The sequence below is a fragment of the Pan paniscus genome, chromosome 14 (genome assembly GCF_029289425.2).
Source record: "Pan paniscus chromosome 14, NHGRI_mPanPan1-v2.0_pri, whole genome shotgun sequence".
NCBI lineage: Eukaryota > Metazoa > Chordata > Mammalia > Primates > Hominidae > Pan > Pan paniscus.
Window position 1 is genome coordinate 104,247,286 of NC_073263.2, and position 23,663 is coordinate 104,270,948.

General features: G+C 38.0%; 1 protein-coding gene across 1 annotated transcript in view; it reads right to left on the reverse strand.

The window, feature by feature from the left end:
- Window positions 1-1,016: 1,016 nt before the first annotated feature.
- Window positions 1,017-23,663, reverse strand: part of CCDC168 (coiled-coil domain containing 168) — a 31,839-nt gene continuing 9,192 nt past the window's right edge. Inside the window, exon 4 of the mRNA XM_008957440.6 lies at window positions 1,017-22,038. Within this exon, the coding sequence (XP_008955688.4) occupies window positions 1,101-22,038 (20,938 nt within the window). The 3' untranslated portion in view covers window positions 1,017-1,100. The remainder of the gene's footprint in view (window positions 22,039-23,663) is intronic.

The following is a 23,663-nucleotide window of genomic DNA, read 5'->3' on the forward strand; positions in this document are numbered from 1 at the left end:
TTGTTCTGTTCAGTACCCAGGACAAGGCGTGGTATATGGTTGACTGAATTTGTTGCTTACAATATGGAAAATAATTGATGTTATCTGCATAAGCAGATATACTATAAAAGCTGAAAAAGCTTGAGCTTCAGGGCCCCAAAGATTTGTAAAAATAAGACAGGTTTACTGCAATTAGTTAAAAATGTTATTTCCACTTTGACTTACCCTCCATTACATCTGACTTCAAGTCAGTGAGATTGGATAGGTTACCAATATTTTGGGGACTGGATTTAGGGGAAGTTGAGTTAGGGTGCATTTAGACTGGGTTGTATATTTTTGTGATTGACATTCGCTTTGATATATATTTCTGTCAAAGTGTAGGAATAACTTTCAGGAATCCTTCTGCCCACTTTAAAGGACATATCCTAGGTGGTGAAATAAGGATGCAAAGTCAGGGGCTACATCCCAACATGAAAGCCTCCTACAGTGTCCAGGACCAAAGGATTGTGCAAAGAGAGGAGAAACAGGGCTTGAAATGTACAGTATGAGAAACTGGTAGGCAGAAAAAGGCTTCTTTTCATCAGGTGTGTACAATTATAAGCAGGTAAATCTTTCTGTACAGCATCTAGTCAAAAAGGATGTTCCCTTCTGTCAAGAATATACTCAAAAGAGCAGAGCATGAACTATCCATTTACTAGTCTTTCTTTTTTGATGGGAATTGCATGACATAAGGTTCACCAGAATTTTTGTGTTTGCGCAGTATAAACCCATACCAATACCACAAACAGCAAGGACATCTGTATGTGAAGTCACACATTTTATGCATCCCAACCTATTGGTTTGCACCTTACCATATCTGATGTATCCCTTTCTGATGAAGTCTGGTGGTTCCTGATGAAATGGTATGCAAAATTGCCAGAATCAGTAAAAGTGCCTGAACTTTCTAAATTGCTAATGATAAATAACAAATTTCAATCTATCATTGGAAGATTGGATTACTGTCTATCTTTATATAAAAACACTTCACGAGGAAGCCATTGGACGTTATATGATTTTATTTTTCACAGAATATCACAATAGCGACCAGCTGTCCACTTCAGAGGAGTTTAGCTATGGTAATGTCAGCTATGAAAAATGGTAGTAAGGGACCCCGAGAGCGACCCCAACAACTTTTTGGAGGAACTCCATATATTCCAAGAACTTGAAATCTTTGCCACTAGGGGAATTCTGAAGTTTCTTTTCCTTAAGGTTTCATGGGGAATAGTCCAGCGAATGGTTTTGGGTATAACCTCCAGTGAGTCTGCTGGTACACAGGCAAAAAAAAAGGGCCGGTTTTGTTTTCTTTCAGAATAGAAGTTGATATCGTCATGATGAGGTTTTGATGCTGATTTATGTTTGCTTTGGAAACAATCCAATCTTTCTGACTCATAATCATACACTCTCTTCTTTCTGTCACGTTTCTCTTTGCTGTGTGTACAACTGTAATCGTGGTCCCAATGACTGTTTTTCTTCCTAAATAAATCAGATCTGGCCTTCTTTCTTTCTTGGCTTTCTGGGTGCCTGTGAGACTTGCCTTGGTTTTTTGCAAGATGTGATTTAATATTTGATTCAGTTAAGGGAGCTGAAGAGTAACTTGTTCTGCTCTTGGTAGTCCATGAAATCTTCTCTTCACTGAATGATACACTAGATGACCTAGACTGAATTTCCACAGTATTTGATGAACTATGACACAACCAGTCAGGAGATTTCATTTTGGAAGATGATCTATATTTCCTGCTTTTGTGGGACTTACAGGAAGGTGGTGTAATAATTAAGGTTTCCTTTCTGCACTCTCTAGTACAATGGGAACCTGAATCTTCACTGTAAAATGATTTCAAATCAGTCGTGACTTTGTAGACATTTTCCAAAGGAATGCCTGTCTGTAATTCAAATAGAATGTTTTCTGATTCCTGACTTAAATAAGAGTTGGCTTCCAGAAACACACATTCCTCACTCTCACTTACTTCAAGACATGAACACTTGTCCAAGTCAGCTGGACTCTCAATATCTGTCTGAATATCAACAAAATCTTCAGAAATCTGAGTTTCACATGAAACAGCTGAACCAGTAGCATTTCTCTGGGTCCTTAAATCAACAGATTCACATGTATTTCTTTCTTGAAACCATACATGATATTGTTTGTTTTTTTCTGGAGTCACATGGAATTCTGACTCTGAAAGAACTTGAGTATCTTTCTTCCTCGGGCTGTGCAGATCACGGTCAGAAGCACACACAAGGGTTGGCTGTGGGAATTTTCTGATGAGTGATGAGTTTTCATGGGGACTTTGCTTTTTGAAAGAAATATGTTGTTCTAACAGTTCTGTATCAATGGAAAGACTACCACTTTGTCCACCGGCATTTACGTTTTTACACACTGCAATTGTGTTTAACTTACTATGTTTGGGAAGTACATTTGGCTTAGGGAACGTACTTCCAACAGGAAGCCCCAGGAGAAAACGAAGGTATTTGTATTGTAAATCAAGATCTATTTGATGGAGAGATTTTTCCTCAGAAAGTAACAAAATTCTGTTTTGTCGTTTTGGTCCTGTGAAACCAGGATGAATACAGTTAGATAAGGGTTTCTTTCTCTCATGAGCACTGGTCATTGCATAAGATTCTCTTACAATTCTGGGAAAGGCTTTCATTTGTATCTCCAATGTTTTCACAGAAAAGTGCATGAGGAGTTTGCCTTTTTCTTTTACTGAGTGGTTTTGGAGGGTATGAGGCAATAGCATCTCACTAGCAGAAGTCACTGCAGATGTTCCATTTTCTAGCTTATTATTACTCTGTAGCTTTGTGATTGTCTCCTCACTGCCACTTGAAACATCAACAATCAGTGTCTTCATATTGCTGACAAGAGGTGAATCCTTTTGGTATTTATGTTTTGAGTTAGGTTCTATGGTATCAGTCCCTTCTAGAGACATAAAGTTCATTGTTTTATGTCTAGAATAGAACCTCCAACTGTTATCTTTTGAAATAGTCCCTTGTGGATAAAAGTTGAACATTTGTAAAGATTTCCTTGCCATCTCTGGTATCAGATTCAGTTGTATTTCAAGTGCTTTTGACTCTAAATGACTAGTAAGCTTATTTTTTTCTTTGGGAGTAAACTGTTCTAAAAGGGATTTGTGCTGCGTTTTGGGATATATTGCTGTTAATATTGTATCTGGACCCTCTGGAAAAGGTGGTGACTTCAAGTCGTCAGGCTTATAGGCTTGTATGTTATCTAGTTTATCAGAAGAAACTTTGTCTTGGATCATATTTTTAGCCTGGGATTCAGAGATAGCTTTGGTTGCTTCACAAATGGGAAGTAAATGTTCTGCATTTGTACTGTCTGCAACTATTTTGACTTCGCTACTTTTAACTTGAGGCGGTATGGGCACAGTTCCTGGGAAAGCTTTTTGTTGCTGAACCTTTTGTGTGGTCATGTCCCATACTGGTTCACTCTGATCCCTTTGCTTGGGTAACTTTGGATCTTCAAGCATAGATGGACACTCTGTGGGTGTCAGAATGCATTTTAGAATCTTTTCTTCCTGCTCGATGATACGTAAGTCTGGTTTTTTAATGATCCTTGAGACATCATGCCCTGGAACAATCCGTTCTTTTGTTTGTGCCTTTAAGTATTTTTTATTCATTTCACTTCTGAGGTTTGCTTCTGATTTGACATTAGGAAGTTTCTGCATTTGTTGTTTGTCCACTGCAAAGGGCTGGGGATCTTGTGGAACTGTGTTTGTAAAATTCTGTTCCCCTTTTACAATTGTTAAAGTGTCTCTCTTAGACATTTCACTAGTGTTTGGTGATTTTTCCTGGAATTTAGGAAGACAGATTCTCTTTTCTCTTTCTAGGTTTGTCTTAGGGTCAGTGTGAGGTGAACGCATGATGGAAATAGAAAGACTTCTGATAAATATTCCTGAGACATCTTTACTCCATGAAACTATGTTCTTTAACTTAACATCATACTCTAATTTCTTTCTATTGCTTGGTGTACCACACCCCGTGATATTAAGCATCTGTGGAATTGGGTGATTCTGGATTTTCATAGTTAAATATTTGGTGCTCAATTCTCTTTTCAGATCTCTTATTGTTAATCTGCCTTTCTGGTCTTTACGTTTGGGAGAAAGAGGAACATATGAATAAAATGAATCCAGAACATTTCTTTGAAATAACTTTTGTAGTTGAATGCTTTGTTTTGCATTAGATGCTTCTAGTTCTTTTTTCTGCTTTTGCATGATTAGGCGGCTGTTCTCCCTATGAGTGATGACTTGAGTCTTCATTTGAGATTCCTCTGCCTTTAGAGATGGAAGATGTGGGTGTGCACTACTGCTTGTGTCCATTCTTCCTCTCTCCTTCTCCAGATTGGCAGTCCTGGCCTTGTGCATCTCTGTTTTCTCTTCTTGCAGATGTAAAGCTCTGTTTGTGCCTATTTTTAATTTCCCTTCTTTCTGATTCACAGTACTATCATTGTCCATTTCTAATTTTTTCTGCTCTAGATTTATATTGGTGTTTGCGTCTGTTTGATCTTTTTCCTCCAGATCTCCTGATTGAAATTGAAAAGTCCAGGGAGGGAATAGGGACTTCGGAAGCAATTCCAGAACACCTTCCTCTTGTTCTGAAATGAGCAATGCCTGCTTCTTTCCCCCTTTTGCAGAGTCAATCTCTGTCATATCCCTGTGTATTCCTGGTAGCATCTGTAGGCTGAGGTGCGCTGTTGTTTTCTTGTCCACATCTGTTTCCGATGGTGTCTTCTGCTTTCCACTTTGAAGGGGAAACTTAGAAAGGATAGTGTTCGTCCTGGTCTTGTGCCCATGTTCACACCGTCGGATCACTTGCTTTTTCATGACAATATCTTGTTCTTCTATATTTTGGGGGGCATTCCAGTTAGTGACGATACTTATTTTTTTGAGTGATCCCTTTGTCTGTGGTGCTAACACTTTGGGAGAAAACATTTTGCTGATTCTATCATTACTTTGTACATCTTCCTTTGGCTTATCAAATTTACATGAACCTGCAAGTTCTGGAGATACTTTCGATGAAGTTTCTTGCTGGTGAGCGTATCTCTCTGAAACAGAAAATCCTTTTGAACTTGCAGGGGTGCCAAGTGTGACATACAGTTCCTTAGATATTTTCCTTATCAGTGAAACTGAAGCCTTAGGACTGATTTTATGGTTTAAGTTATCCATTATTTCAGTGTCTTCTTCCAGACCTCCCATTTTAGTTGCATCCATTGTGGGATAGGAAAGAAACGCAGTTAAATTTTCTGTTTTGTATTTTACGGGCTGAGCCTTTTTCCCTGTAAAGAGCCATTCCTGCCTTTTCCCACTTCTTATGGTACCAAACCCTGTGAAATAAATGTCCTCATCCTGTGAGTTTAAAACTAACTGATTCAAATCTTCTTCTGACCTGACTCGTGAAGGTTGGTTCCTTTGCTGGACGCTGATCATGAAGTTTGAGGTCAACTGTTGCTCTGCCTCTGGGCGGGGCACATACTGTTCTGCTTGCTTAACAACGTTTTTATCATCGCCTTCAACTGAGTCTCTATTTGTTATTTTCTGGGTATTTGAGGGTACATGGAGAGTTCGCTGTGGACAAGATGATCCTGTAATTCCTGGAGTGTCTTTGTCTGTTTTGTTCCCAGAATCCAGATAAAGAGGAGGTGCTGACGGTATAGAAAGAAAAGTCCTTGACAGAACCACACATGCTTCATCTTTATCCTTGTGTACTTTTTTCTCCAGTTTGTTAATATTCAACACTAATTCCTTTGCATTAAGGATATGTGACATTGGTGAAATCCTTGCCTCTTGGCAGTGTATCCTGAACCTCATATCTATCGTTTTCACTTCATGCCTGTTTTCTTTTTGTGACCTATGTGGTTTTCCTTTTCTTACATCACCAATCCTTGCCTCTGCATCTGCTGTTTTCTCTGTATCTGGTAATGCTGATGGCATTAGTGGAAGTAAAAAGGATGTCTTACCTCCAAGCCTTTCTTCATCTGCATGCATAGCTCTCTCCAGTTTAAGGTTAGACAGCAAAGGTTTGGAAAAGAGTATGCACATTTTACTTTGAATCATACCTGGTGGTTTATCTTGACCTTCATGTTCCTTTCGTCCTTGCCCTCCAATGTTCACATGCAGTTCTGTTCTGTGGAGCATACAGGAACGAGGTGACTTCTTTGACTTCAAAGTTATATCTGTGCCTCTCATATCGATTATTTTTTCTTGGTTCCTCTCTTCTTTTTGAGGGATATGTTGCTTTTCATTTTTAACATCTTTTGGGATATCACCAACGATGGACTCTCTATGTACAGTCTCCCCTATGTGTGATATTCTCCGCAAAATAGGTCTTTTAAGTCTTAGCATTTCATTACCTAAATGTGTTTCTTTATCCAATTCTAGTTGAGATAGAGATGGCAATGAAGTAGATTTGGTCAGAACCACACCTGGTTCACCTTCACATTCCTGCACCTTCTCTTCCTGATGTTTGGGGAATATTAAGATGCTTACTATTTGCACGTCATCCTCTTCCTTGTTCTGTGACACATGTTTTCCTTTTTGTAGATAGATTAAAATATCACCAGCAATTGGCCTTATACATGTGCCTCCCTCAGTATCTGGTGATACCTGGAGTTTTACTAGGGGAAAAGAGGGTCTTGTTAATATCGGTATGCTTTCCTCCTGGAACCCAGTATTCACATTAAGGTGAAGTGGGGAGGATCTAGAAGGACTCTTAGACAACATGACACCTGGCCCACTTTTAACTTTCTGGAGCTTTTCCTCCTCTTGCTCTCTAGTTTTCCACTGAAGATCACTGAAACTGTGCGTATGTGAGACAGGCGATTTCTTTGCCTTCAAATACATTTTGTTGGGATCCAGTACACTGGTCATATCCGCAACTTTTTCTCTATCCTTCTCTTCTTTCTGTAGCAGGTGTGCTTTTAATTGCTTTACATCACTTGAAAGTTCTCCATGGGTTGCTTCTGGACATGCTATTCTCCCTGCATCTGATGATTCCTTGGACCGTGACTGTGGGAGAGACACTTTTGCAATTCTTATCACGTTCTCCTGTCCTTCTGTTGTATCAAACTTAAGATATGGTGGAGTAAGTAAAGAAGTATTAATGCTTGGCAGTCCTTTAACTTGTTTATTTTTATCTTCCTGAATCTTTCTCTTTTGTTCTTTACTTTTCCACTGCAATTTTATGGTATTGAGTATATCTGAGAGTAGTAATTGCTTTGCTTTCAGGTCTGTACATTTGGGGAGCATTTTGTCTTCCATATCTATTCTGAGTCCACCTTTCTCTTCTCCCTGTGCTGTGGGTTGCACTGGTCCTTTTGAGTTGCTTAATGTGTAACCATGCAGTGACTCAGTAAATGCTTTTTTGCCTGAATCTGATGAATCCTGAATCTTTAGTGGTGGAAAACTGAATTGTGTTTTACCTAATGTGCCTTCCTTTTCATTCCTTCTAGTGTCACAATTCAGGTAAAATGGAGGAGGAGGGAATGAAGCAGGTTTCCTCGGAACCACTCCAGGTTCCTTTTTGCTTTCCTGTACTCCTTCCCCTTGCTCTTCAATGTGCAAAGAGTAGTTCTTTCCATTGCATAGAAGTGCAAGTGGGAGTGCCTCTGCCCTCAAATGTATCCTTTTGGGGAGTATTCTACCTTCCCTGCCTTCTATTTTTACTCTGTCCTTTGCCTCTTTATATGGCATTTGTTGATTTGCTTTTAGTATTACTTTATGTGGGCTAATACCTTCATTTGAATTTGCAAGTCTGCTTTTTCCTGCACCTGATGATATAGGAAGCTTTGGTTGTGAAGGAGAGAATCTATGGTGAGAGAGAGAAGGCATGAATGGATGAGTTTTTGTCAGAATCACATGAGGACGTCCTGTCCTGTCCTGCTTCTGTCCTGCTCTCTCTTTCATGCCCCACTGTGGCTCCTTTCTCTTGCTCAGAGGACTGTGCTCAGTGATGCTGAACACTTGTGGAGGTGCTGATGTCTTTGCCTTGAAAACGGCACCATTGGGGTACCTTAGGCCATGCATGGATACTGTTTGTACTCTGTCTTCTTTCTGGGGAAGGAGTTGTTTCTCTTTCTTTACAAGGCTCTCTGTTGGCTTTGTAGGTGCTGTTTGCCTTGAAGGCAATGATTCCTGGATCTCAAGATGTGGCATAAAGCTTCTTGTTATTCCTGGTTCACCTTCTTCTTCTTTTATTGAGTCTAACTCAAGGAAAGCTGAAGAAGTGACAAAAGGACAAGTTTTGCTCAGAAGTACAACTATTTCCACCTCACCTTCTTGTGCCTTTTCCCCTTGTTGACTGATGTTCACCTGCAGTTCCTTTGTTTTTAGTATATGGGAAAGGGGTGATTTCTCTGCCTTTACAGCTATGTACTCGGGATGCATTACACTTTTCTCTGAAATATTTGCTTTATCCTTTTGGATCTGGGCCATGTATTTTGTTCTTTTTGAATCACCTGTGATATCATTCAAATACGACAATGTATATTTTAATTTCCCTGTATCTGATGATTCCATGTGCCATGAGGGTGGAAGAAAAGATCTTGTTACTCCTTGTTCCTCTTTTTTGCCTGCTGTTCGTTTGTCTAATTTACAGTGAGATAGAGAAGGTATTGTCAGAAACACATCCAGTTCACTTTTTCTTTCCTGTACATGTCTCAATTTTTCTTTTATGTTTGTTAGTACTTCTCTAGTTTTTGAGCCACTGCTGCCAGGGATATTGAGTGTATGTGGAAGTGATAATTGCTCTGCCTCAAAAATTGTGCCTTCAGGTTGCATTATATAATCCACACTTACTGTTTTTCCTCTATCTACTTCTTTCTGTGGCTTGTATTCTTGTACTGTTTTTACATCATTTGAGCTATCCACCCCAAAAGACTTTGTATGTGCTATTTTCCCTGCATCAAATGATTTCTGCTGCCTTAGTTGCAAAGTAGCAGATTTTATTATTCCTTGTAAGTCTTCCTCTCCTTCTTTTCTTGTGTTCAATTCATAACAAGTTAGAGAAGACTCAGAAGGCAAATGTAGGAAGAGAACTGTTTCCTGTTTACTCTTGTGTCCATCCCTTTTCTCTTGTTCTGTGCCTACTCCATCTGCTTGCTGTTGCTCTTCAGTTTCTCCATCCCTTTTCCCTTGCTCCTCACCTTCTCCGTCCTCTTTCCCTTGCTCCTGGCCTTCTCCATCCCTTTTCCCTGGCTCTTTAGGATTCAGTGGTAGGTTCTGTGAAAGTGCCTTCTTTCCTTTCAGATCTTTGTCTTCTGGATGCATTAAGTCTTTCTCAGCTGATATTTTTACTTCATCCTCTTCTTTCTGCTGCATGTAATCTTTTGCTTTTTGTACTTCACTTGCGCTATCACCCTCACTGGGCACCCCATTTGCTTTTTTCCCTGTCTCTGATGATTTCTGGTGCCTTGGTTGTAAAATACCAGGTCTGATTATTCCTTGTTGGTCTTCCTCTCCTATTCTTGTGTCCAATATATAATGGGTTAGAGAAGAATTGGAAGGCAAATATAGGAACAGAACTCTTTCCTGTTCATTCTTGTCTCCATCCATTTTCCCTTGCTCTATGCCTACTCCATCTGCTTTCTGTTGCTCTTCAACTTCGTGATCCATTTTCCCTTGCTCTTTGTCTTCTCTATCAACCTTTTCTTGTCCTGCACCTCTTCTGTCCTCTTTCCCTTGCTCCTCACCTTCTCTGTCCTCTTTCCCTTGCTCCTGAGCTTCTTGATCCATTTTCCCTGGCTCTTTAGTATTCAATGGTAGGTCCTGTGAAAGTGCCTTCTTTGCTTTCAGACCTTTGTCTTCTGGATGCATTATGTCTTTCTTAGCTGATATTTTTACTTCATCGTCTTCTTTCTGTTGCATGTAATCTTTTGCTTTTTGTACTTCGATTGTGATATCGCCCTTACTGGCCACTCCATCTGCTTTTTCCCCTGCCTCTGATGATTTTTGGTGTGATAGTTCTGGAAGATAGTATCTTGTTATTTCAGTGACATACTCTGCTTTTTCTCTCCTTGTATCCAGTTGTAAATGAGAAGGAGAAGGAATGGAAGCGCAGGCATTTGTCAGAAGCACACTTGGTTCACCTTTAATATGTTCTATCTTTTTCTCTTGCTCTTTGATGTCCAACTGAATTCCCTGTGAAATTGATGATTTCATTTTCTTCAAAGCCCTAATTTTTTCCATTTTTCGCCTCTCCTGTTCTTTTTGCAATATAGATTCTAGGGCCTTTTTTACACTGTTTGAGATATTATCAGAAATACACTTTTCATATGCTGTTTTCTCTGTATCTGATGACTCTTGGAGATTTGGTTGTGAAAAAGAGGATCTCATTTTTATTCTCATGGCTTCCTCTCCTTCTATTGTGCCCACTTTAGAGTAAGGTAGAAAAGAGATGGAAGCAAAAGGTTTGCTCCAAATCTCAACTTCTTTATCTTCCTGAATCTTTCCTCCTTTTTCTTTGATGTTCAACTCTAATTCTTGGAATATTGAAGGCTGCTTCACCTCCAAAGCTATTCTTTTGGAATGCATGATTTTTTCCAAAGCCTTTTCCACTCTGTCTTTGTCTTTCTGCGGCATATGTTTTGCTTTTTCAATACTGCTTAAACTATCATCAATTGGCTGCTCACATTTTTCCATTGTATCTGGTAATTCCTGCTGTGTTGATGATGAAAGACAGAATCTTGTTATTCCTCTCATGTATACCTCTTTTATTCTAGGATTCCATTCCAAGTGAGGTGGAGAAAGAATAGAAGCACAGAGTTTATTCTGAACTACATTTAGATTACTTTCATCTTCCTGCATCATTTTCTCTAGTTTTTTATTGCTCCATTGTGGTTCTTTTCCATGCAGTAAATGTCTAAAAAGTGATTTCTTTCCTTTCAAAGTGATACATTTGAGGCCCATTATATCTTTCACATCTACTATATTTTCTCTATCTTCCTTCTTTTTCTGTGGAAAACACTTTGATTCTATTACATTACTTAAACTGTCTCTATTAATTGACTCTGCAGATGATACTCTTCTGACATTTGATGATGCCTGGAGCTTTAGTGGTGGAAGGCAGCCCTTTAGAGTTCCTGACTTATCTTTACCTGCTTTTGTTCTTGAATTTGAATTACTATGTGATAGAGATGGTAAAGAAGTACACAAGTTTGTCAGTTTCATACTTGATTTACCTTTACCTTCTTGCATCTTGCCCTCTTGTTTTATAATGTCTAACAGCAAAGGAAATTCCTTTATACTGAGTATATGTGACAGTGATGACTTCCTTGGCTTCAAAATGATGTTAGGGCTTTTTATTCTTTTCATACCCATTGCTTTTCCTCTATCCTTCTTTCCCTGTGATATGTGTTGTTTTGTACTTTTAACATTACTTGAGATCACCCCATCAATTGTTTCTTTATTCAATTTGAAGTGAGGTAAAGAAAGAATAGACTCACATATTTTTGCTGCAACCAAATCTATTTCACTCATTCTATGTTTCACATTGACCATTTTGTCTGTCATATTCCACTGCATTTCTAGTCTGTTACTTGAGGCACCACAGTCACTGGTATTGAGTATATGTGAAAATACTGATTTCTTCCATTTCGAAGTTCTCCTTTTGTGGCATATCACGCCTTTCCTAGTAACTTGTTCTACGCTATCCTTCTGTCCTTTACTTTCTTGCAAAATAGGCATGGATGCAGAAAGAGAATGTAATGTTACAGGCAGACATACTTCTTTTTGTACCTTTTCATTTGCCTTTTGTGTTTCTATCTTCTTCCCAAGTCTTAACTTGGGTGAGCTATTATTTGATATTAAATCAAAGACCTGTACCCCATCTGATGATTTCATTCCTTTTGGAAATAAGAGACTTGCATATTTTATAGTTTTATGGTATGATCCTAAAGGCAGCATTGAATCTTGTTTTTTCATCTGCCTTGGAGAAATCAAGGGCACAATCCATTCTAGTCTATTCTTAGTTATAGTGCTTAGCTGATCTGCAGAAAACAAGTCTAGTCCTGGTGTCCGGCTTGATAAATTACCTCCTTCTGATAATGCTTCCTTTTCCTGAGGCATTAAATGTTGCAGGAGACAGGGATACTTTTGAGGGCAAGATATATGCTCCCAAAAGTTCTCATAGGAAATTGGTAGGTACTGCCATTTTTGGCCTGTTTTGAGTAAGTCTTGTCTTTTTTTACTGTTTTGAGTATATCCAACTATGACATCCATTTGTTTTACTGCTTCTCTAGTCTGTGAAGTTAAATAGTCATAATGTGGAATATCCATAGCATCTAATTTCTCTTGTTGCATAGATGCATTGAACTGAAATAGATCTGTTTTGGAGTGAGATGCAGGCTTTGGAAGAGCCTTGTATGTACATTTTTCTTCCTTTTCTGCCTGTCTTGGAAAAAGCAAGCCAATTCCTTTTGTATTTGAAGTGTGGTACCCTAAACTATTGATTGCCTTTAATGCTTTCTTTACCTTTGGTGACTTAATCTGAAGTACGTCCATTAAAGAGTGAGAAACAGATGCTGGAAAAGCCTCGTGTGTATTTTCTTGTGGATGTTCTTTTCTTCCTTTAATATTCAAATGTATTCCTTCTGAACATGGAGGTTGATCCACCAGAATACCTACTTCATGTGATGCTTTCTCTACCATTGGGCTTAGAACTTTTGAACTCATGATTTCTTCGGCTGAGCCTTCTTTCTTGGGATTTTCAATATAAAGTTGATGCAATATGCAAGGGAGAACAGATTCCAGAATATTCTCTTTATTCTGATCATAATTACTTAGATGCTTCATCCTCAATTTTTTTGAAACGTCCATTTTCTGTCTATTTGATTTTAATGTAATATCCAACTTTGATTGCTCTTTTCCCCAAAGATTTTCATTGAAACTTTCAGAGATGGTAACATTTTCTTTTCTTGTTGTATTCACTGCCTGTTTTAAGTGAAGAGGGTCCTTACTGAGGAAAGATTCAGAATCCAGAATACTTTCGGGAACATGATCTGGATTCACCTGTTCTTTCTGCTCTGCAGGCACTTTGTGCTGTACCTCTGAATTTGTACAAAGAAATTTCTGTCCTTTAGAACCTACAAATATATCAGTTTCCTTTAATCCTTCTTTTCCCAATACATGTGAACTAATTTTTCTGTTAATGTACACATCTTCTTCCTCAGTTACCTTTCCTGTGTTTTCCAAATGAAGAGGTTCCATAATGGGGCAGGCCATAGACCCCAGGTTTGTCATAGAAATATCTTCTTGTTTCAGCAATTCTTGCTCCTGGCAAGTCTTCTGTTGAGAAGTATCCAACTCTGTAAAAAATATATTCTGTCCTTTTGAGTTTAGTGGAATATCTAATCTCTTCGATCCTTCTCTCTCCCACAGAATTGAAACTGAATGTTTGGCAATGCCCACATCTTTTTCCTTTGCTCTTTGTGCAATGAGGAATTCAAGTTCTTCATCTGTTCTAATTCGTGGGGCATCGAAACTACTGTAATTGATTTGTTGTGAACTAATCCTTAACGGTCCAATATAGTATTGGGATATGTCTTCTGAAATGCTTTGGTGTTTTTGTTCCTTTTCTCTAATATCTTGTTCCTGTTTTCTAAGAATGCTGGACATATCAGTACAACCTGACAATGACCTTTGCATTTCTTTTAGTAGTTTCTCCAGCTTTGGCTGTGGAAGAATGCATGTCCTGTCTTTTGGCTTGTCTTTCTCCATTTTTACTTCTGTAAGCTTTTTAATGCTAGACACACAGTATCCAGAGTCATAAACAGCCTTTAGAACTCGATGTACTGCATTTTTACTCAGCTGGAATGACTTCTGCTGCTGGATGTTACCTCTCAGTTCTTTTTTATTGCTTACAGTACCATACTCAAGCAGCTGGGAAACTGGTATTCTTTTTGCCTTCAATTTTATCTGTTTGGTATGCATAGTACTTTCCACATCTGCTGTCTTTGCCTTATCTTTATGTCTTATGATTGTAGGAGAAATAGATGTGTAGGGATTAGGATAACTCCAGATAGTTCCTGAGACACACAGCTCTTGCTGTTTCTTTGGCAGGGCAAATGTCTTGGGATCTGCCCTTGTTTTCCAGTCTGCAGTTTTAAATTCTTTCTTGTTTTCAATTTGAAGTGGATGTATCTTAGAGAAAAAAACAGATTCTGGATTAAACTCTTCTGCAACATTTATCTTTGCTTCTTGATCTATTAAATCAACTTCTGCTTCTGTCTTCTGGGCTTTAAAGTTCTGTTTCTGCTCCTTATTATTGCTTACAACAGCATAACCTGCAGTATCAGGTGATTGTGAAACTGCTGATTGCTTTGCCTGCAAAGGTCTACCTTGGGGACTTGACCTGTCAGCCATTTTAAGTCTGCCATTCTGTCTTTTCATTTCTTCTGAAGCAGGTGAATGCCTGCCAACAGAATCTGGGACAATTGCTGCCAAATTACAGAAAGCATTTTCTTTTAAAACAGAATGGCCAATGTTCTGTTTATCATATTTGTTTGATATGGCATCATCTGTTGCCTCACTCAGTTCTGCACAATTATCTGATTTCTCCATCCTTGCGAGCCCCACTTTGAGACTTTCTTTTCCATTTTTGTTTTTTTCTATTTTTACATTTTTTTCTGAATTCCCTTTGTAAATCTGACTTTTTGAGAAAAAAGTTTCTCCCAAAAGCACATCCTCTGATTTACCAAGATGACGATCCTTTCTAAGATATGTGTTTGCCATGAAGTTTTCTGCATAGAATGGATCCATTTCTGTAAGATGTTCTTGCTTCTCTTCCCCACTTTCTCTATCATGTAGTTTTGCTCCCTTTACCAAGTTGGAAGTCCTTCTCTTGTCAATGGGATCAGAATACCTTGCTATCCCTTCAGCTAGTGACTCTATTTGTGTTGGTTGTGTGTGACTTAACCCTGATATTCTCATGTCTATCTCTGTTTGGAATCCACTTTGCCTTTTAATGTCAGAGGAATCTGGAGTGAAGGAAGTTGTATTTGGAAATGTATCAGCCACATTTTCACCTTGCCACATTGCTTTCAGTTTGGTTTTTAAATTGGATTCAAGTTTCTTCCTATGTTTTGTAGTAAACTGCCTACTGATTTTATGTATCTGTGAAACTGATGGTTTCTTTTCCTTCATAGTTAAACATTTGGGATTCAATATAATTTTCCTTTCTGATAACTGTATTGTGTTTATCTGGTTTTTAGAGTCAGATAAAACAGGCATGAAGAAATCTAAAGGACCCAAGAAAGTTGCAGCTGAGTTTTCTTGTACTTCTTCCTCTTCCTCTGTAATATGACCATGATTTTCTTGGTACTTTCTGTTGGATACAGTTTTTAAATAGGATTTACATTTCTTCCTATGTTTTCTGGTAGACTCTCTATTGATTTTATGTATCTGTGAAATTGACGACTTCTTTTCCTTCATAGTTAAACATTTGGCATTGAATATAATTTCTTTTTCTGATAACTGTGCTGTGTTCCTCTGGTTTTTAGAGTTAGATAAAACAGGCATGAAGAAATCTAAAAGACCCAAGAAAATTGCAGCTACATTTTCTTGTACCTCTTCCTTTTCCTCTGTAATATGACCATCCAGATTTTGTCGGCATGTTCTGTTAGATAGAATGCACCTCGCTGCTGTATTGAATAAGAGTTTATCAATCATTGATTTGGATGTTGTACTCTTAGCATATTCAGTGGCACTGAGTAATGCCTCTCCTATACTTGTGTACCATTGCTTCCCTTTCATCTTGTACTTAAAACGGTGTTGCTTTTTCTTTCTGTGGTTTTCTGTAGAATATCTTATGATATTAAACAACTGCAAAATTCGTAGTTGCTTTGCCTTCAAAGTTACACATTTGGGACTCATACTTTTCTTGCCTATAAACTCTAATGTATAGCTCCGGCTTTCATATTCAGATGACATGAGGCTGGAGAAATCTAAAGGTTTTAAGACTGTTTGTAAGTTTTTTTGATTCCATGCAGTTTTCTCAGAAATAGAACTATCCCATTTCCTTTTAGGATTTTCATCCCAAGGGGTATCACGTGGTATTGAACCAATCTTTGATTTCCCTGTTTTGGGAAATGAAGTCTTTAGACCTTCCATACATTTTATTCCTTCTTGCATATGAGGACTTTGTTTCATCATGTATCCAGAAATAGGCTCTAAAACAGTTTCTCTAAAGTGTGTTTCTTGCTTTGTTTTTTGCACTATGTGAGACAAATTCCAAGATCTGCCTTCGGGACTCTTTGGTTCAGATCCTGATTTGCAAGGGTCAGGATCTTTCATTTGATGTGTACTGAAACGGAGGTGTTGACTATAGCATGGAACTGATTCTGTTAACATTTTTTGAATATTTTTATCTTCCCTTTCATGTTGTACATTCATGTTCATTGCATTACTAGATCCACTTTCCGTGTCAGTCAAATTGGCCTTCTGTGCCTCCCCACCATGTGGTGATTTCTGTAACTCCAGGACAGTTGCTTGTAGATCTTTATTAAACTCTGCCTTTTCCCCTTTACCCGAATTGTGCTGTTCCCCCATACATTTCCTATCAGTTGGTACACCACGTTTTATTGCACCAGTTAAAACTTCACCATTTACTGAGTCCTCTGATTTTAGAGGAAGAAGTTTTGAATTTACTGTACATATTGTGCCATTTTGGGTCTGGAGGCATTTCTTTGTCTCCTCTCCTTGTATTGGCTCTGCAGGCTGAAGTTGCTGTGGGACATCTTGTTTGGTAACAAACAGAATTTTCCTACTTCCTTGGTTTTCTAATTTGTGAAAGTCAAGATCCTTCCCCTGACCTGAACGGAACATGAAATGTTGCAGGTGCTGTGGAATTACTTTTAACAATGCCTCCTGTTTCCTTTCTTCTTGCTCTTCATCTTGAAGAAGGGTTTCTTTAATGTCACGTGAAGTAATACTATTTTCATGTGGAGATGTATCTTGCTTTACTTGAGTAGAACTGAGTCTTTTTTCTCTTAGCGTGTCTTTTTCTGTTTCTACCTTGCCATACTTGTTAATGTCAGGTGTCATAGTCAGGAAAGCATATGTTTCATCTACCCCCTTTTTGCCTTGATGCAGTTCTTTCATTTTGGTTGTCAAGTTACAGCTCAGTTCTTTTCTACGTTTCGGACCAGCACCAGCCCTGATATTGAGCATGTATGAAATTGATGGCTTCTTTGCCTTTATAATTCCACATTTGGGATTCACTAAAGTTTTCATGTCTGAAAATTGTTTTAAGTTTCTCATCGTTTTAGGTGTAGATAAAGCAGGCATGCAGGAACCAAAAATCACTGTCTCTTTCTTTTCAGTACCACCAGCCTGTTCCTTTTGATGGCTAGAATCAGATGAGATACCACCTTCTCTTGCATAAAATATGATTTCATCAACCTTTGCTTCCCCAGACTTTAGAGGTGAAAACCTAACATGACTCTCTACCTTTTCAAATGGAAATTGATCCAGTGTAGGGCATGAAGTAGACTTCAAAATAGTTTGTGTAAAATGTGTTTGTGGTTGTACCTGAATATTTGTACTTCCTGGTTGGTTCAGTTCCTCATCTGATTTGACAAGCTCATTATCCTTCTGATATGCATTGAGTATTAAGCCATCGCTGTTCTCCAGAGCCTGTAAAGCTTTGGGAGGTGGAATCTTAGGACCTCCAAGGACTTTTATGTCATTTTCTGTTTCATTGGCTTTTTGTAGTTCTTCAGCTTCTAAAGGACCCATTTGGAGACTAGTCTCTAAAGTAGTTTGTTCAAAACCTGTTTGGTGCTGCAAACGTTGTCCATTAATAGGTAGCTCCAGTGTTAAACAGTTCAGCACTGGGTCTGATTCAAGATGGATTTCCTTCATTTGACCCGCCTCAGACCCCAGGTGCTGGCTCAGCTGTGGCGCTGCTTCTAATAAAACTTTATGTTCCTCTTCCTTTCCATCTTGCAATTTTTCCTCTCTGTCATGGGATATGCTATTCTTAGCAAAGACATCAGTGTATGTCTTATCTGCTGTTTCTCCTTGCTTTAATTGAGACGCAGGGAGACAGAACTCTCTCTGCAATCTGCTATGCATTGGAGAGCAAAGGGTATTTAGACATTCAGGTACCAATCCTTTAGTTTGGTTTATCTTTTTAAACTTAGTCTTAAAGTCTAATTCTGATTTCTTTCTGTGGCTTGTGACACTGACTGTCTCTGAGATTGATGGCTTCACAGCCTTTGTATTTACACATTTGGGCTTTGCTGTACTTGTTGTGAGTGCAAATGTTACTCTCTTTTTCATCACTTTAGAACAAGATAAAACAGGAGTGCAATAATTGAAAGTCTCTGGCGAAGTTGCTGGTAAATCTTTTGGTATTTCTGTCTTTTCTTCTGCAAAACAGTAACCCATTTCTCTTGTATCACTTCCATTACTTGGAATATAACTTTCTCTTGTTTGGTTTAAAGGGTCTCCAATCAGTGATTTTCCTGATATTGGAGAAGGCATCTCTGAATCTGCAGTGCATTTGCAGTCTGTTTGTGTTTTTTGAGTACTCTTCACATTCTCAGCTTGAGATAGTTCCATTATGGGAGAAACAACAGACTCAATAATAGTTTCTGTGAATGGGATTGGTTGATGCATTTCTTTCTCTGTTTTAATCTCCTTCTCTAGATGTGCATCAAGTCCAAGGTTGCAGCTATCATGCAGGACTGCTTTTGGTAGAGTTTCTTTGACGCCTTTTACTTCATCTTGCAATTTAGCATCTAGTGTGTTTTGGGATTCATTTCCCTCATTAATGAAATATGGATACTTTTCTTCCCTTTCAATTTGGGATTCCTCTTGGACTAGCTTGATATGACTGTGATTCTCTGCATTTAATCTGCTATACATTCTAGTATTAGGCAAAATAGACATGGGAGGGTAAATAACATTCAGAAGCATACCTGCTGCAATTTTATCTTGCAGTATCTGTTTAATTATAATTTCAAAATTGCCTCCCATTTTTTTCCTGTGGTTTGGAGTACCACATATATTAATATAAGGCATCAGTGAGATTGCTGGCTTCTTTACTTTCATAATTACATATTTGACACTGAGAACACTTTTTGTTTCTGATAATTTTTTTTTAATTTCCTGCCTTTTAAAATATGGTAAAGTAAGCAAGTGGTTATTGAAAGACCCCAGGGCAACTGCAGGTAAATATCTTTTTACATCTTCCTTTTCTTCTGCAATATGACTATCCATTGTCTTTTGGAGGTTTCCACCAAATGGGACACTATACTCTGCTGTTTCAATTAAAAGTTCACCAACTGGCAAGTTCTCTGGCATTGTAAGTGGATTCTTTTGATCTCCGGCACTCTGTCTGTCTGTAGGTCTATCTGTGCTTTGCTTCACCTTCTCAACTTGAAATGGATCCATCACGGGGCATGGACTATTCTCCAAAATAGTTTGTGTAGAAAGAGTTTGTGGTTGGACTTTTTGCTCTTTATTTGGGGCTTTACTACTTCCTGAACTGATCTGTTCCATTTGGAATTTGACATACTTGGGCTTTTGCTTTAGATGTACGCTGAACCTGAAGCCTTGTGTCAGCTCTGAATTTGCCTCTTTCTCCTGTTCCTTTCTATCACATTGTTGTGGCTTTTTAAATGTACAGCTCTTATCAATGTATTCTGCGTTCTGTGTTTCCTTCTCATCTTGTAATTTCTCTTGCTTTGATGCTGAATGACTGAGCCTTATTATTCTTAATGTTTCTGCCTTGGCTTTTGATCTGCTATGTGTTTCTGTATCAGGTAGTTGAGAAATGGTAGTGTAAGTGGCACTGTGAAATGCATCAGACGTTTCTTTATCTTGATGCATATTTGTTATGTTACTTCCAGTGTTGCATTCCAGTTCCTCACTTTCACGTAGGTCACTGTCTTCTGTAACATTAAGTATCAATGGTTTATTTTCCTTCAGATTTACACTTTCTGTACTCACTTGAATTTTTATGGCTTCTAATTCTTCACTGCTTTTATGTATTTTGCTTCCTAGGGAAATGAGCAAACCGACATTTGACAACTCCAGAACAAGTTCCAAAAAATCTTTTTGTTTCTGTGTATTTTCCTTTGGAAAGCACCTTTGCATTTTTGGTGTACTGGTTGGTAACTCCTCTCCATTTGAAAGTTGAAGATGGGAATTCTCTGAACTTTGTAGGTCCTCCTGTATTTTCATTCTATTGTTCGATTCCATTTCAGGAGAGGAAACAAGTTTCTGCATAGGTTTTGATATAGCTTCTTCTAAAGATGCCTTGTGCTTTGGAATATGGAGATCAAATGGTTTTTTACTATTTAGAACATGAAATTCTGTAATACCAATTCCCTTTGCTTGTGTAATTGAGTCTTTAAGAGATTCTTTACTCTTCCCATTTGTTTCTACTAGTAAACAAGGTGCTTTTAGTTGAACAGTGTTGACCATGAAGGATTGTTCTAGCTGAGGTAACATTTTTGGTGAAATGTTTTTTAGTCTTTTGTTTTCTTTGTCATACTCCTTTTCCTTTTTAGTAATATCTGAGATTCCTGTCTCCTCAAGAGGACCTGCATAATTGATTTTCTCTGTATCTGGTGACTTATTTTGCTTCTGCAGAAAATGTCCACATTTTATTAAACCCGACATGACTTTCACTAGTTGTTTTCTGGAATAATTTTTAACATAAGGCAGAATAAGCTTGGAAACAGAAATAAGATGCAAAGCTATATCTGATATATCTTTCCTTTCATGTAATTCTTTCTTCTCAGTGTTATTCTTGCATCCTAACTCATTCCTATTTTTTAAAGTGTGACATACTGTGATTTGAAATACTTGCGAAGTTGGTGTTTTTTTGGCTTTTAGAGATGGAACATTAAGACTGAGTTTGCTTTTACTGTCTGGTGTTTTTCTTCTATTTTTCTGCCCTTTAATGGTAGACAAAAGAGGCACTGAGCTATATACAGAATCCTGGTTCAATTCTGATGAAACAATTTGTTGCTGGCCTTGTGCTTTTACACTCCTTAGTTGTGGCATATCTTCAGTGACTAAATTTGGATTCAGAGTTAAAACTAGAAATTCAGCATTCTTAAAAATAGTGTCTTGCCCCTTAATTGAATATTTAACCTTGTTTGAATCTATAAACCAAACACAATGTTGGTCCTCACCTAAGTGTTCATCAGACTCCAGGCCCTTTACTGAATATTGTGCCTCAACAATTGATGGAACTTCAACAAAATGTTGGTTCCTATCCAGATCTTGGGACTGGAAGGAGTCTTGTGTGCTGCTAGAAAATGGCTTCTTCATCACATCTTCAGGCTGGGCAAAGTTGCTGGCTTTGCTCTCAGGCTGGCTCTTAATTGATTCTTGGTTATGATTTATATATTGGGCTTGACTAGTAAATTGGACTTCATAAAGACCTTGATTCTGAAAAGCATTTTGTCCTGGAAAAGAATCCTGTGCTTGGACAGAAATAACCATTCCAACAGAAGGTTGATTCTGATTCAAGGACTCTTGAGAACTTGAGCATTGATAAGTAGTTCTACTCCCTAACTTAGTTTTGGGTTTTGAAGGAATTTGATTTCTCACATTTTCTTCCAGAAGTCTAACTTGATCTCTAGAAAGAAATAAGTGGGCAAGAGGGCAAGGTGCCACATCTAGATCTTCATTTTCTACAGTGAATCTAGATGCTGAAAAGCTAAGATCAGAAGAAAATCCTGAATTTTTGTTTTTGTTGGTTTTCATCATTGAAAATAATTTCTTGGAGGAAAATTGTATGGTTTCATATTCTCTGTCTGGATGCTCTGTATGGCTTAGACACATTTCCTCTACTTCTGAATAAAACAATGGCAAAGATGAGCTGATTCCATTTGAAGATGGCACATGACTTTCACTAGAGGGACTTACTTGATCTTCACTTTCACTAGTACTTGACCATAGTATTTCACGTGAGAATAAAATTCTATCTTCAAAGTTACATTCCTTTTCTTCAGATGTAAGTGATGAAGTAATTCTTTTTTCTAAAAAGGTGCCAACTCTGAAATATAAGAAAACAGTGTACAAATGAATACTAGAATATATTTCATATAAGAATTACCTTTAGATTTAAGAAAATGCAGCATAGTATATGAAAACAGATCAGCATAGAGATAAATTGGAAAATCATTATCCATATTACAAAACAATTCATTACCTAGTTCTTCTCACTTAATAAACTAATCGACGGAAAAAGTGAAGTAAATCAATTATATATCTCAGAGACTATACCTCAGCATCTCTAAAAGTCTATTTTTGACAAGATTGGGTCAAAGTTGCTGGATTAAGATTATATTATTTTACAAGGAATATCTTTTCTGTTCTCTATATGAAAGTTTTCACTAAAAGAAAACATTCTTATGGAAATGTAATAGGTACAACAGAAGAATACCAATAGTATAAACTAGCTGTCTATAGATAAATCCAGATTATGTTAACAGTTCTTTGAGATCAAAAGAAAAGCCTACATTTTAGGGAAGCATGTCTCAGTACAATTTTGGGCCGGAGTACTGATCATGGATGATGTGAACTTGCCAACACCCATGTACCTCAAATGATTAGTCTCAGTCTAAGAAGTGCTCAGACCAACAGCATCAGCATCTTCTGGTGTGATGGTTAATTTTATTTGTCAATTTGGCTGGGCAGTGATGCCCAGAGATATATGGTCAAACATTATTCTGGATGTTTCTCCGAGGGTGTTTTGGATGAGATTAACATTTGTAACAGTGAACTGTGAGAAAAGCAGATTGTTCTTCCTAATGTGGGTGGGCATGATCCAATCAGTTAAAGGCCTGGATAGAACAAAAGACTCATACCTCAACCCCCTGACATACTCCAGCAACAGGAAATTCTGTCAGCAGACAGCCTTTTGACTTAAACTGCACACTTTAGGCTTGCAAGTCACCACAATTGCTTAAGCCAATTCTTTAAAATAACTGTCTTACTCTCTCTCTCTATACACACACACACACACACATATCCTACTGGTTCCGTTTCTCTGGAGAACCCTAACAATACACCTGGAAACTTATTTGAAATGCATATTCTTTGGTCCCATCCCAGCACTGTGGAATCTGACGTTTTGAAGGTGGGGTCAAAAAATCTGAGCTTTAATAAACTCTCCAGCTGATTCTGATACATGATAAATTTCGATAGTCACTGTTTGATGCATGAGCAAGCCTAAAATCAAAAACTGAAATGCATATAAAATAGGTCAGATAATTCTAGTAGCTATTTGTTTGGAGAACACAGGTTATCTCTTACTTTACTGTAAGTGTGACTTAACTTTTAAATAACCTTCAATCAAAGTAGTGAAGGCAGTATATGAAATCCATCATGATCTACCCAACCACAAAAATTATTTGTGCTAAATGATTACTTATAGAACTGAGAAATAAAAATGAAATGCTAAGTCCCACAAATGACTGAATGGACATCCTCTTGACCAAGGGGACCCCAAAGAAATCTTGAAAAATGAATTCCTGACCATGATGGGATGGGAGGTCAGACAGGCCTTATTATACCACCTCCCTGCCTCGCTACCATTAGGCTTTCTTTCCTAAGGGTAAACAGAACAGCCCTTTGGAAAGGCTTGCACCACCCTTGATATCAACCAATGACCAGATG